The sequence below is a fragment of the Mastigoproctus giganteus genome, chromosome 13 (assembly GCF_048544385.1).
Source record: "Mastigoproctus giganteus isolate SK-2022 chromosome 13, ASM4854438v1, whole genome shotgun sequence".
NCBI lineage: Eukaryota > Metazoa > Arthropoda > Arachnida > Uropygi > Thelyphonidae > Mastigoproctus > Mastigoproctus giganteus.
In genome coordinates this window covers 78,330,179-78,345,729 of record NC_143587.1, presented here as the reverse complement: position 1 = coordinate 78,345,729, position 15,551 = coordinate 78,330,179, and the positions used below count along the sequence as shown (strand labels likewise).

At 38.0% G+C, this 15,551-nt stretch overlaps 1 protein-coding gene across 2 annotated transcripts in view; it reads right to left on the bottom strand.

Annotated features, from left to right (window-relative positions):
* LOC150076202 (uncharacterized) overlaps positions 1-15,551 on the bottom strand; it is a 104,663-nt gene that overhangs the window by 76,846 nt on the left and 12,266 nt on the right. For both annotated transcript variants that reach the window (XM_090388109.1, XM_090388108.1), the window contains exon 2: positions 3,505-3,742. In XM_090388109.1, the coding sequence (XP_090244235.1) occupies positions 3,505-3,721 (217 nt within the window). In that variant the 5' untranslated portion in view covers positions 3,722-3,742. The remainder of the gene's footprint in view (positions 1-3,504; positions 3,743-15,551) is intronic.

Below are 15,551 nucleotides of genomic sequence, written 5' to 3'. Positions count from 1 at the left end.
CATTGCAGGGTAGGATGCCAAAATTGATGACTATGGAACTGGCCAGTCAAATATAACAGAAAAAGATAGCATGGAATAGTTACAAAGCAATGAAAAGCACTGAAGGCTAAAACAGATATAAGTTGATCTGTAATAATACCACAAATAAGGTTATGGAAGCCAAGACTGCATATGAGAACATTGGCTAAGAGAGCAAAGAATGGGGATAAGGAATTTTTCACGTATGTGAATACAATGAAGAAGAAAGCTAATTAAATTATACCCATGTGCACTGGGTGTGGGATATTCTTAGATAACTCAGCTGATGTTGCAGGTAAATTGAATAGATACTTTGCATCGGTCTTCACTGACAAAAGACCCTTCATGGTGAGAAGAGGCTGTGCAAGTGCCATATGAAATTAGTAATTCTGCAATTACAGATGACTATTTATTAGAAAAACCTTTGAAGCATAAAAGTAAGTAAAGCTCTCGCAGTTGTTGGGATATACCCAGTAGTTTTGAGGGCGACCGCCAGGGTTTGAGGTTAATTATGAGGGCATCTTTAGATTCAGTAGAGATTCTTTTGGATTGAAGAAGTGCTAATATATTGCCAATACATAAAGGTAGTTCTAAGAGTGAAGTTGTTAACTACAGACCAGCCAGCCTGACTTCAATGGTAGGAAAAATCTTAGAGACAATAACTGAGTGAAATCCAGGGACACTTAGATATGGCATTCTGAAGGACACACAACTCCTCTTCTTCTTCTTTGTCCTCGCCTTCTTCCCACGTTCATAGGGGGTCGGCACTTTTGCCTTATTTCCCCTCCACCTAGTCTCTTGTAGGTATAGGATATTCACTCTTCTTCTTTGCATCAAACCCACAATCTCTCTGCTCTATCCATTCATCGTCTCAATGTTTAATGTTCCTATTCTAACACTTTTCAACTCCTTCTTCATCTCTAGCTGAACTAACTTCTTTAACCGGACCCGTCCTTTGCTCGGTAGCCCTGACACATCTACTTTCCATCAATCACCTTTTGTTTTAGCATAGTTTTTACGATCGGATGCCCTTCCTGACGTCAACCCTCACCATTTATCCGGGCTAGGGATTTAAGCTGCCGATCAGCCAAGCCTTACGCAGCTATATAGAAGTGGTAGCTCTTGTACAATGGTGATGTCGCAATTTAATAATTTTACGCAATTTATGCCAAATTTCTAATCCCATTGAACAAGCAGGTGGCACTGCTGTAGTTCTTTTATCTCATGAAAATGGCTGACTTGGTAGAATGACTGTGACCTTGAAAATAACAGTAATAAATAACTCGGCAACATGTGAGTATTTTTACATACAATTTGGTATCCTGAAAACTTCTACTGCAAAGCTATCAGGTAGCAGCACAACTATTCCGCTAATAATTCCCAGTGACTGATTATAGTTCCTTAAAAATTTAATGACCTTGAAATTTCCTACGTTTTCCTATATCCAAGAATAGTAATGATAGCCATTTTAAAAAAGTTCACAGTCGGGAATTAATCCTTTAGGTCCCAAAAAAAATTAACCTTTAGGTCCCAAATCTTAGCCTATCATTCACCAACACTTATTTTATCTAAAATATAACTTCTTTTTGAGCAACACATCTTAAAACCTTCTTTAGGACACACAACATGGTTTTGTTAAGGGGAAAATCAGGTTTAACTAATTTAGTAGGCTATTTTGACATGATTATTCATGAGCTGGATGTATGGATCAATTTTGATATAGTTTATTTGGATTTTAGCAAAGCATTTGACTCAATCCCTCATGAGAAGTTACTGTATAAGCTTTAATAGGTTGGGATTACTGGTAAGATTCTAAGAATGATTTCTGGGTGGCTGTAGGGCACAAGGCAAAGGGTTGCGATTAATGGATATTCTTCAGATTGGTATAACATCAGGAGTGAGGATGCTGAAGGATTGATTCTTGAAACACTGTTGTTTCTCATTTTCATTGATGGCACTGACAAAGGGATAGAAGCTGTGATGTCAAAATTTGCAGACAACATAAAGATCGGTAGAGTCATTAATGATCAGTACCAAGCAGCACTCCTTCAACATGACTTGAGCAGGCTTCAGGAATGGTCAGAAAAGTGGCAGCTAAGTTTTAATGCAGCAAAATGAAAGGTCTTACATTTGGGGAAGAGCAACCCCAAAATAAATTCTACACGTCGTCAGATTGAATTAAACACAGTAGAGGAAGAAAGGGATCTGGGAGTTACGATACAGGCAGATATGATGTTTTCTGAACAGTGTAAACAGGAAACCAGGAAAGCCCATAGTGTCCTATTGATGATTTATCGAACATTATCCTGTAGAGATAGGAAGTCATAATCCCACTGTATAAAGCAACTGTAAGACTACATTTGGAATACTGTGTTCAAGTATGGAGATATCTGGAAAACGACACTGAACTCCTTGAATAAGTCCAATGACAAGCAGCTCAAATGGTAAGATTAGCAAAAGGATGACCATACATGGAAAACTTGATTATTTGGGCTACAGAGCTTGGCAACCAGGCATCTCAGAGATGACCTGATTGAGGTTTATAAAGCACTGAAAGAAATTAGTAAAATGAATGAAAGTAGAATTTTCACTGTTATAAAGAATTTCAGAACTAGGGACCATAAATTCAAATTACAGGGGTTGAGGTTTAGACAAGACTTTAGGAAGTTTTCTTTTAGCCAGTAAGTCGCTGATTGCTGGAACAAGTTGTCCTTGCAGATAATTGAGGCTGACAGTTTGAATAAATTCAAAGGTCAACTGGATAGTTACCTGTATGAGGATGGAAGTGCATAATCTGTATGTTCTTATCTACACGCAGCAAAAGCCTGTGGCTTTCTTGCTATATGGCAAATGCTATTATTATTGCTATTACTAGTCATGAACACAAAAGGGTATTCTTAGCATGAAAGATGTCAAATCTACAAATTGCAACACTTTTAAAAAAGGGCATCTGCAAGGAGACTTGGCTGAAGCATTTAAGGCTTTAAATGGATTGAGTAAACCACATGCTAAGATATCCTTCTGGAGTAGTAGAATGAATGCAAGAATCAAGCAGTGCAACAACCAATAATTTCAAACTGACAGAAATGATAGACACAACTCATCTTTTTATGTCTCACTAGTGAAATTTCCAACAATGTACTAAATAGTCATATTCTTATTATCAACATAAACTGAGACTCATTTCTATCTCTCAGAAATCTACAGAAACCTATAACACTAAAGCATATTTTTCAAAATTGAGCATAATTAGTTGAACACATCCTTTAAAAAAAATGTGTTTTAAATCTCAAAGTCTGATTTTAACTTCTACTTGTTTTGCTTATAACTATATTTCTCTTATATCTTAAGGAACAATAGCTATACCCTGCATTTGTGATCAAATCAAATTTTCACACTGTAATTATAAGTAGAAGTGAAATTTCTATGTATAATACTTTTATTATGGTAGTGCAATAAAATAATATTCATTCAAAGAACAAGTACCTTTTATTTTCTTATATCCATAAACTAAGTCCTGAATATATGTTAATGCTTCACTATACGACAAACCACTTCCATCAGCTATATCAGGTATATGAATATCATCTAATATACTACTACTGGGAAATGGTGATAGCTCTGGCCGGGGAAGGACAACAAAAGAACTTTCATCTTCATCACCATTTTTAGCATTATCAGTACTATCACTAAAAGAAGCCATGGAGCAACATTTGTTTGCAAACTGAAAAACCAAATGCACAATTTTAAATAAATAAAAATTAAACTATACAAAGAAATAAATCTTACATAAATTTTTCATTCTGGTTAATAATGATGCATAAAGTGAAATTCTGAAATATATTTTTAGTAATAAAATAGTATGTATGTGTGTGTGTGTGTGTGTGTGTGTGTGTGTGTGTGTGTGTGTAAACTTAACTAAATAAATAATAAAGAAAAGAAAAACAGAAAAAGGTAGAAATCAGTAATTTTCTTTCTTTCTTTATATGTATTTCGTTGAAGTTTATTTTAATGTTATACACCTAGTATTAAGTTGAGGTGCGAATGAACATCTCAAACTAAACTGACACCTACAGTTCAATTTCTTTTAAATGTGCTCTTATTTAACCATTATTGACAAATTATTATTGTCCATTACATTGACAAATGCAATGTATTGCATATGGTTAGCAGTAATCCCTCAGTAATCTATCAACTGTGCAAAATAAAAGGATTGGGGTAATTGTGCAGTCTGATATGAAGTCCACTGAGAAGTGCAAACAGGCGGCCAGGCCAGCTCAGGAGGTTTGTCAATAATTTACAGGAATTTTGCTAGCAGGGATAAGAAGATGATTATTCCATTGTATAAAGGCAACAGTCAGGCCACATCTTGAATACTGCATATACATTTGGAGGGCTCATTTTAGGAAGGATTTAGAGCTGTTGGAATGGGTACAGAGAAACACAAGAAGATTGGAGAAGACAACAAAGGGGTGTTCTTACCAAGAAAGATTGCTTTAGTTCTGCAAGTTGCAGCATCTGGAGACTAGGTACCTATGTCATTTGCCACCATTAATACTAATTATTTTGTGTCAGTAGGTAGTTTGGTTTTGGCTTGAAAGTGCTTTAATCTGTTATAGTATAATTTTTCAATGCATAAGGGCCACTTGAAATCTAATGCAGTGATGGGTTGATTAATGTATCTGACAAGTTGGTGATATCTGTTTAATGTTCAAAATGCAGCAGCTCCCTAACCATCGTTGGACGTGACCTTCTGAGATGGGTACAATGATCGGCATATTCTACTTATTTTTGTTTCTCACCATTGGTTACGTTGTGATTGGTTTTTCAGTCCAATACAGCTAAAATCTGTTAAAACACAATTCATTAGAATGCGATGCAAGCATGGCTCCAAATTTTTTTTGTCAGTTTAAACATGTTTTTTTAGTCACCGAAGGTCACATTTTGAATTCCATGTGAACGAGCCAATATTTTCAGCTATAAATTGAATCTGCGATATGCATAATTCTTTGATTTCCGTAATAATAATAAATGACTTGTAACTTTATTGCAAAGGGTTTGAACATACAGTATATTTTCTTACAAAGTCTTACAAATACCTATTTCTCTGGACAAGAATAATATGTGAAAATAAAACAATTTTACAAAGAAAACATTTCAGAAATATTTCAGTTAGTTGGAGTGTCAAAATATGATTGGACATTTCAGTAAAGGGGAAACACATTTCATGGGCTCATATCTGGTGAGTATGGTGTGGGGGTTGGGGTGTGTTGTTTATTGTGGGGGGGTGGGTATTTATTGTGGGGGGTTTTGGGTATTATTGTTTTTCTTGGTTGCCCTAAATTTCTTTATATTTTAATTATTATAATTTATCCCCTTTTTTTTTTTTTTAAGTATATCCCCGTAGTCCAATCCTCCCACTTTAGCATCTGACTTGTTTGTTCTCAGAAGATTACCTGACTCGTAGGGGACCCTAATTATTTTAAGTATTTCTCCACAGGATTGGCTGAGTTTCGGAATGACAGACTCCAACACATGAATGTAAAATAAAACAATGTTTATTAACATATCATACAGAAATTAGCAATAGTATTTGGTCAAACTATATTTGGCTGGTGACTTGTTAATTCATTAACCTTTATATGTGTAAATATCTTGTTCAAACTCAATTGTTTCATCATCTGATATCCTATTCTAATACACATTATTATTCATTATGACATGGTGTCTCTTCATGTTCTTTACAGGGACTTCAATAGGTCGTGTCATACACTTTACATAGATTCTTCCCACTCTTCTTCTGAACAGTCTGTATAATAAACCAACTACCAGCCAATGAACTGGCTCACAAAAACTTTCAGAGTTCGTGTCTCAATTTGTAAGAAAATTGCATTTATTCAATCAGACACCCTTTCTGCAATCAGGTCCACAGGAATTTTTAATCAATTCAATTTAACATTACCCTTCTGAACAGTTAACCCTCTATATCTTTATATATATATCACTTATTAATTAGCCCCTACTCAAAATCAGAAATACTCTCCACAAATCAACTCATAATAAATTGAAATTTCAACCTTCAATTTCATACATATTATAAAAACCTTTCCCAACTTTAAACAATTCTTAGTTATCTATTATACCCTCTCCTTCCAGCAAGCATTAATATGAGGAGCTTCACTTCAGATTATAGGCTACGTCCGTCTTAAATACATTACACTTTTATTCATATATTCATTACTTAAACCTCCCTCCTTAACCATATATGTCTAGTTATCTTAAAGTCCTCTCCTTAATAAATTAAGTACACCTATGTTGGTAAACTCTCTAGCACTTACGTGTTAGGCCTGGAACTTCCCTCTCTGCTCGGCTTCCTTTCATATCGGTTATTCAGGTACTGGAATGCGGGGGCGCTCATTTGGGGACCTCGGTGATTATGGTGCTTCCCTACCGGGTACTGCACGGCTGGAATCAATCAGTGTCGCATACTCTTTACCGGTCAGCATTTCTTCTTCCGTGGATAGAGGGGTTTTCGAGTAGGTCAATGGTTCGACCACTCATTCGACTGACTTTGCCTATATAATTCTCAGGGTGTGATTCTTCCTTCTTCCTCACTACGGCTTCCATGTTTACAGGTGAACATTCCTACGGGCTGTCGGGATACGCAGAATTTCTATCACTGCTTCCATCTACCTCAGGGCTGCAGCTATCACCCAAATTAGACTACCGCTCTGCTTTGTATCGTTCTCCAACTCATTCAAATCATCCTCCAGACCGCTCCGAAAACTTCTTCCGAATCTCACGAAAACTTTTCCAGAATCCCACGAAAACCTTTTCAGAATCTCCCTCTCAAAATTCCCTCCACTTTCTTCCTGGCCAATAGGAGATCTGCCCATCCTTTTTCCTGTGTTCTCATTTGTCTCCTCTCCTCTTCCGTGGGCGGGTCTTCTTTATTTTTTTTTTTTTTTTTGCCCCAACTTCCGTGGACCTCGAACATACCAGAACAATCCAGAAAGAGAGGCGGAAGTTCAGGTCAACTGAGAAGCGTCACAGCTCCTCCCGTGACCTCACGTGCGCACACCTGGTGACGTCGCCCACCTCTAATAGCGTCTCACCGTGAAATCTTTAAGAGGGTCAGCTTAAGCACTCTTGGCCCTTACTATGGTGCATCTGCTTCTGTCTTAATGGGGGATTTGTCATGGTATATTACTTTCACTGACTCGTCAAAGAACTTCCATACAAACAAGCTACAACTACACAAGGAGTGACTGGAAGTATTTTTTGAATTCCAGTGCTACTTAACTTATGTTGTTTTTACCAGAAAACCACTATTCGTATTACAGTTAAATTCTCATAATATTTAACCATTTTTATTAATTAATGTAAGGACGGGTCCTTACATAGCATTCCTCTTCCCCTAAAAAAATTTATATTCCATATATAATTTTTTTTTTCTTTTCTGTCCTCAGACGGATATGACCTTATCCCAGATCCACTTTATCGACAGCCCATCTCCTCTAATTGCCCTTCTATATTTTCTAATTACACTTATATACCAGACATTACTTAAACTTATATTAAGCTTCATTAACTACTCCCATCCCATATTTTCGTCGAATACTGCTCCTAGATACATTTGCTGCATCCTGTTTATTTCCTTCAGTTTGTGTGCCTTCTCCTCACTGGAAACTTCAGTTGTGTAATTTCCCAATCCTTCGATTCCTTCAGTTTCTGTTGCTCCATTTAATTTGCGATCCTTCTCATCACAGCCATTCTCTCCCCCTTCCTGTGTTTTCTCTCCCGAATGTAAACCGACCCTTTCTCTCGTTTCCAAAATTCCTACGTGTAACACCCTCCCCTTCTCTTGGCACCTTCCCTCATTATTCCTATTTGTTTTGGTGTTCTTATTTAATTCCCATTTCTTTTGTGTAACCAGAACTTTATTATCTGTGCTTGCCTTACACCCTTCTAATTCTTTCCCACTAGCTTCCTTTGGAGTTTCCCCTTTCTCTGGCTCATACTGGGCTCTGCCGCTTGCCTTTCGCCTCCTGTCTACCTTTGGACTCGCCTGGGTATTACTGCCGAAGGTAATGCGGCCATTTCTCACATCTATCTTGGCTCTTAATTTCCTTAGGAGGTCCGTGGCTAGTATTGCGCCGTGTCGACGACTGTTTATTCTGTTTGCCACAAAATATGAATGGGCCACCAAGTTATCACACCCCTGTATTCTTACCTTGTCTCTGACAATATAATCGGTGTGAATTTCTTCAGCACCTACCCCCTCCACAAGAAAATCGCGGCAACATCTTATATCTCCCTTATTCGGCCTTTTGCAGTATCTAATGAGGTAGTCCCACATTAAAATAGACCTCGAGGCTCCTGTGTCCACCAGAAACTTACCTGGTACCCCTCCTAAGCTGCCTCTCACATATAATAGGTTGTTTCTACTGCTATAATCACTTACCGCACCTGAAGATATGGCCTTTCCTTTGGCGGTTTTTAAGTGTGATGAAGGCCTCCCGCAGCGGGCATGTCTAAAAGATCCATGTCTCTTGACTACGGCATTGTTAATGCACTCTCGTTCATTCCGATACCCCCCTTGTTTTGCGCAATGCCTTTCCTCTCTGTGCTTGTCCATGTTTCTGGGGTTTTTTACGTGTGGGTACCTGTCTCGTTCCCAATACTCTTCCCTTTCCCAGCTTTCTTTAGCACCCTGTTTCACTTTGCAGTAGCGGGTCCAATGGTCTGAGTTCTGGCACTTATAACACCATTTTCGACCGCCGTCCTTGTCTCCCCCCTCGTATGTTCGTGAAACTGTGCCCAATCTTTGTTTCACTTCCGTTTGTTGCTGATTTTCTCTAGCATCATTGCTTAAAGAGAGCCTTTCCATCATCCACTCCATCTTTCTTTCGATGCTATTTAAATGTTTAGCTAACCCTTCGATTTCGCTTCCCCATTCCCTCGATTCCTTTCCTGTTTCAGGCTGCTTTCTGTCGGTCATTGCGTTTATTTCCCTTGCCCCCGTATTTTCGCTAAAGTTCTCAAGCCTTTCTTCCTCTAATGAGTGGGTGTACGCGTCTGTTAATGTTTCTGGATTTTTTCTTAGTACTTCTTTTTTAAAATTGTGCCTGAGCCCTGTGATGAACTGTCCAGTTAGTATTTTTTCGAATGCCTGTTTCTCCGATTCCGATGTTTCTGTGTTTAGTTTTAAATTTAGGAGGCGCTGGTGGAATTCGCTTACTGTTTCGCGAGTGGTTTGCGTGTATCCCCCCAATTTTCCTACGCTTGTTAGCAAGTCATTCTTTTTCCCAAATAATTTTCTTAATGTCTCAGTGAATCTGTGGAGCGTTACTATTTCTTCTGCCACTGTAGCCTGCCTGTATTTTTCTAATGCCTGTCCTTCTAGTTTAAATTCCCCTATAGTTATGACATCCATATCGCTTAACTCTTCCTTATCCTTAATTAGCTTTAACTTATTAATAAATTTTTCCACTCTTTCACCTGATTCCCCCTTGAATGGTTTCAAATACTTGCTGTATTTGATTTGTCCTGACCCCTTTGCTACCCCGCTTATCATTCTCACCTCTGGTTTTTCTTGGCCTTCATGTTCGTCACTGTGGCCCCCAAAATTTTCGCAGTCCTCGCCGCGTTTCCTACCCTTTCTTGGCATTTTTATTTTATATCTATTAATCTCTAGCTATCAACTTTAACTAATTAATATGTCTGCCGATTAATCTTTCCACAATTCTTTAACTATATTAGATAATCTAATTCAATTTACCATTAACATTTACCTGCTTGATCAATAATCAATTAGTAAAATTTCAACACCCAATAATTATAAAACTTATTAATTTTTTTACCTATCTATCCTTGAGGTTTCCCTGTCCGGTCTCACTAATTAATTCAATTGTACATAAATAATAATTTCCAGTTCAACGCTAAATCAGTACTTGTCTCTAAAATCCACCGTTATTTACCTGTTCCATCTAAAATTCATTCAACAATAATCAACTCAGTAATACATATATAATTCTAACTTACGCTTTCTGGCTCGCCAGCTGAATTTTTTCTATCAGTTTCAGCAACTGGATTGCATGTATATATACATGTAAATATATTTTCCTGTCGTTCTGAACTCAGCCTTCCGTTGTGCAGAATTATCCTGGCTTACGCTCGCCAATTGTGGGGGTTGGGGTGTGTTGTTTATTGTGGGGGGGTGGGTATTTATTGTGGGGGGTTTTGGGTATTATTGTTTTTCTTGGTTGCCCTAAATTTCTTTATATTTTAATTATTATAATTTATCCCCTTTTTTTTTTTTTTAAGTATATCCCCGTAGTCCAATCCTCCCACTTTAGCATCTGACTTGTTTGTTCTCAGAAGATTACCTGACTCGTAGGGGACCCTAATTATTTTAAGTATTTCTCCACAGGATTGGCTGAGTTTCGGAATGACAGACTCCAACACATGAATGTAAAATAAAACAATGTTTATTAACATATCATACAGAAATTAGCAATAGTATTTGGTCAAACTATATTTGGCTGGTGACTTGTTAATTCATTAACCTTTATATGTGTAAATATCTTGTTCAAACTCAATTGTTTCATCATCTGATATCCTATTCTAATACACATTATTATTCATTATGACATGGTGTCTCTTCATGTTCTTTACAGGGACTTCAATAGGTCGTGTCATACACTTTACATAGATTCTTCCCACTCTTCTTCTGAACAGTCTGTATAATAAACCAACTACCAGCCAATGAACTGGCTCACAAAAACTTTCAGAGTTCGTGTCTCAATTTGTAAGAAAATTGCATTTATTCAATCAGACACCCTTTCTGCAATCAGGTCCACAGGAATTTTTAATCAATTCAATTTAACATTACCCTTCTGAACAGTTAACCCTCTATACCTTTATATATATATCACTTATTAATTAGCCCCTACTCAAAATCAGAAATACTCTCCACAAATCAACTCATAATAAATTGAAATTTCAACCTTCAATTTCATACATATTATAAAAACCTTTCCCAACTTTAAACAATTCTTAGTTATCTATTATACCCTCTCCTTCCAGCAAGCATTAATATGAGGAGCTTCACTTCAGATTATAGGCTACGTCCGTCTTAAATACATTACACTTTTATTCATATATTCATTACTTAAACCTCCCTCCTTAACCATATATGTCTAGTTATCTTAAAGTCCTCTCCTTAATAAATTAAGTACACCTATGTTGGTAAACTCTCTAGCACTTACGTGTTAGGCCTGGAACTTCCCTCTCTGCTCGGCTTCCTTTCATATCGGTTATTCAGGTACTGGAATGCGGGGGCGCTCATTTGGGGACCTCGGTGATTATGGTGCTTCCCTACCGGGTACTGCACGGCTGGAATCAATCAGTGTCGCATACTCTTTACCGGTCAGCATTTCTTCTTCCGTGGATAGAGGGGTTTTCGAGTAGGTCAATGGTTCGACCACTCATTCGACTGACTTTGCCTATATAATTCTCAGGGTGTGATTCTTCCTTCTTCCTCACTACGGCTTCCATGTTTACAGGTGAACATTCCTACGGGCTGTCGGGATACGCAGAATTTCTATCACTGCTTCCATCTACCTCAGGGCTGCAGCTATCACCCAAATTAGACTACCGCTCTGCTTTGTATCGTTCTCCAACTCATTCAAATCATCCTCCAGACCGCTCCGAAAACTTCTTCCGAATCTCACGAAAACTTTTCCAGAATCCCACGAAAACCTTTTCAGAATCTCCCTCTCAAAATTCCCACCACTTTCTTCCTGGCCAATAGGAGATCTGCCCATCCTTTTTCCTGTGTTCTCATTTGTCTCCTCTCCTCTTCCGTGGGCGGGTCTTCTTTATTTTTTTTTTTTTTTTGCCCCAACTTCCGTGGACCTCGAACATACCAGAACAATCCAGAAAGAGAAGCGGAAGTTCAGGTCAACTGAGAAGCGTCACAGCTCCTCCCGTGACCTCACGTGCGCACACCTGGTGACGTCGCCCACCTCTAATAGCGTCTCACCGTGAAATCTTTAAGAGGGTCAGCTTAAGCACTCTTGGCCCTTACTATGGTGCATCTGCTTCTGTCTTAATGGGGGATTTGTCATGGTATATTACTTTCACTGACTCGTCAAAGAACTTCCATACAAACAAGCTACAACTACACAAGGAGTGACTGGAAGTATTTTTTGAATTCCAGTGCTACTTAACTTATGTTGTTTTTACCAGAAAACCACTATTCGTATTACAGTTAAATTCTCATAATATTTAACCATTTTTATTAATTAATGTAAGGACGGGTCCTTACAATGGGCTTGGCACACCCAGGGTCCTGAGCTGGATATCATCATTCTTCAGCTTTCTTGGTGATCCTTTCTACTTTTGACTCTCTCTCTCTCTCTCTCTCTCTCTCTCTCCAGATAACTCGGGAATTTTTTTTTTTTTTTTCCTGGTGCAGCATAAGCCTCAAGCTTCCTTGCACCATATGGCTATTAATAATAAAACACAAAAAAACCACACAATTCCAGCTATCGGTATTTTTGCAAATGCAATAACATCGAGTTTACTACCTGTTTATAATTGCTTGCAGTAACAGAAAAGCCCAATAAACCAGAAAATGCAAATTGTTTTTATTGTTTTATGGTCATGACCTCCAGAAATGTGCCTTAGAAAAATGTCACAAAGCCATTCAAAATTGGTTCTTATAACAGAACATATGATAACGATGAAACGTAGCCTGATGAAACGATGAAACATGGTGCATTTTAGTGATTTGAATTGGTAACCAATACAATTTTCACTATAAAAACGACCTTTTTGAGAGTTATATAGCAAAAATTTCAACTTCCAAAGTTTGGAATGAATTACCAAAAAACAATGTGTTACTGTGTTCACATTACGATATTTTCATGATAGGATGGTGTCTCTGGAACAGATTAATATCGTAAAGCTGGGTACACTGTATTGTATATGCTCGTGGCTTGAAATGCGGTATTTATGAATGTTTATCATTCATTTTTTGCAATTAATGTTCATATTTTCGATTTTGTTGATGCTTGATACTTTGAAAAAAAACTTGTAAACCCGGGAACTCGTAAAGCGAGAACTGCCTGTATATGATGAGATCCTTGTCAATCAATTCAGCTCTGTTGAGACTGTGCAAGGCTCATGGGGTAGAATTTTTCTCAGCATGGTTTGTGCTTGTTAACAGGAGGACAGTTCTACATGGATGGGATACACTTAAATTTAAATACTGATGCTATGAAGGCAGTGCTAGGTGGGTTGGAAAACTGCAAGTTTGGGTGGTTGCATAGATTAATAATAGCAGAGGCAAAAGTGATTCTTGCACTGCTTCTTTGGAATGAGCAGCAGCCTTGAAAGGAAGGTGCTGAAGATTTCAAGAACTGCTGGGAGCGATTGTGAAAAAATAAAATACATGGGCTGCGTTAGGGGTTATTATGGGCTGGGAGCATAGTAAATAAATTTGATGAATCTGAAGTGCTGGTCAATACATCAAATGAACATTGTTGGGATATTAGAAACATGGTCACACATATAAGAGATACAGAATTTGAATATGCATGTACAACAGTGTGTACAGAAAGGATAGTAAAAAAAAAAACTGTGGATTAGTAAATTTTTGCCTGCTGACAGACTCCTCTTGCCGACACTCCCAGAAACCTGATTTGCATACAGGCTGCCAACAGTTAATTTATAGGTGGGGGATTAATTCTAATAGCCAATAGAATTGTGCAGATTATCTATCCTGGATCCAGGGTTATTATGAAGTGGAAGTTTGAGGTGACCTTTGCTCTCATACCCTGCACATCATGGTTGGTGTGCATGCTGGTTCTGGTGGTCTGGAAGGGGTTGTATGCGGGCTACTCCTCTGGACAACTGGCCTATTTTCTTATCAAAAAGATGACAATATTGCGGGTTGAACTCGATTCCCTGTCGTCTATTGATTGCTGAGGCTCTGAACATTTTTATATAAAAGGCTTCTTTCAATTTCCTCCTGTTCTAATGTTATTCTAGTATTGTTGAAACCCCAAGTGTCACCGCATGAAAAGCATGGAGGGCTGGGTCTATTTTATAGATAGGAACTCTAGCAGTGGTGGATTCAGGGTAGGGGTAGCAGGGCATGTGCCCCCTGTTATTTTTCAGAGAATATTCACCAATTGTTTAAATTCCCTTTAGCTACAAAAAAAAATTTTTTTTTTCATTGTTAACATAGGATTTTATCTATTTTTGCATTGTGGCTCAGCTATTTTCAACTGACTACAGTTGGCAACACTAATGCTGATGTGACTGCCATTCTAGTTCAAGGCATCACGCAGTTTGGTCATGCATAATGTTTACTTCAAAGTAATTCAGATTTTAGCTGGGTGCCTGGGTCTGCTAGTCACATTATGTTTGTGCACAAACAAGGCACAAGATGGTGTCCCCCCTGTCACTTTTTTCTGGATCTGCCAGTGACCTCTAGGATTGTTGGGGTTCTCTTTTTTCCAATCTGCTTGATGGAGGCTGAACTTTTGAAAAAGGTGAAGATACAAAATTTCCTGGCTCTTGAGCTAATTTATTGCTGACAGATGGTATGTACAGTATACATATGGAGGTTCTTCTGTCCCTACTGGGGTTAGGGTTCTGGAGGTGTCTTTTATGACTGTTGATAATGTGTAGAGGATATCCATTCTTCATGGCCAGCTTGATTATTGTTTTTAGTTGCTGTTGTAGATTATCTTTTTTAAAAACTCTGTAAACTCTAAGGATGAAGGACTTTAGAATGCCGATATTTGTTGAGAAAGGATGGCAGAATTTGTAGTTTAATATGATTCCAGTATCAATGGGCTTCTTGTAAACTTCCATATGTAACTCTGAGGGTTTCCTTGTGAACAGGATGTCCAAGAAAGGAAGGCTGTCATCGTTTTCTATTGAATGAAATTCATCATTTTGAATTTCATTTTTTGGTGGTAGCTGTTGAGAACCTCAAAGAATACATATGTTTTCTGTACCATGGTTTCAGATAGCTATAATGTCATCAGCAAACCTGCTCCAGAATTTAGGTTTATTCAGTTGGTTTCCAAGAAATCTTCAAATTTTGCCATAAATATCTCTGCTATGAGAGGAGAGAGTGCATTTCCCATACTGAGGCCAGAAATCTGCATATAGAATTTCTCATTAAATGTGAAGTACGGCTTTCCTATAGAAATATCTATGAGGTCTATTATTTCCAAAGTAAGCAGAGGTCTTGGGTATCCCAGAAAGATATGGCTGTCTATTGCTTGAAGGAGGCATGTTTTGGCTTCTTCCAAGAGTATGGTGTTGAACATACCCATGGAAAGAAAAGGAGGTGATTGTCCCTCTGTATAAGGTAATGGTCAGGCCATGCCTTGAGTACTGTGTACAGGTCTGGAGGCCTCATTTTAGGAAGGATGTAGATTTGCTTGAGCGTGTACAGAGAAGGGCAACAAGATTGGTGAGGGAGATGAAAGGATCCTCTTACCAAGAAA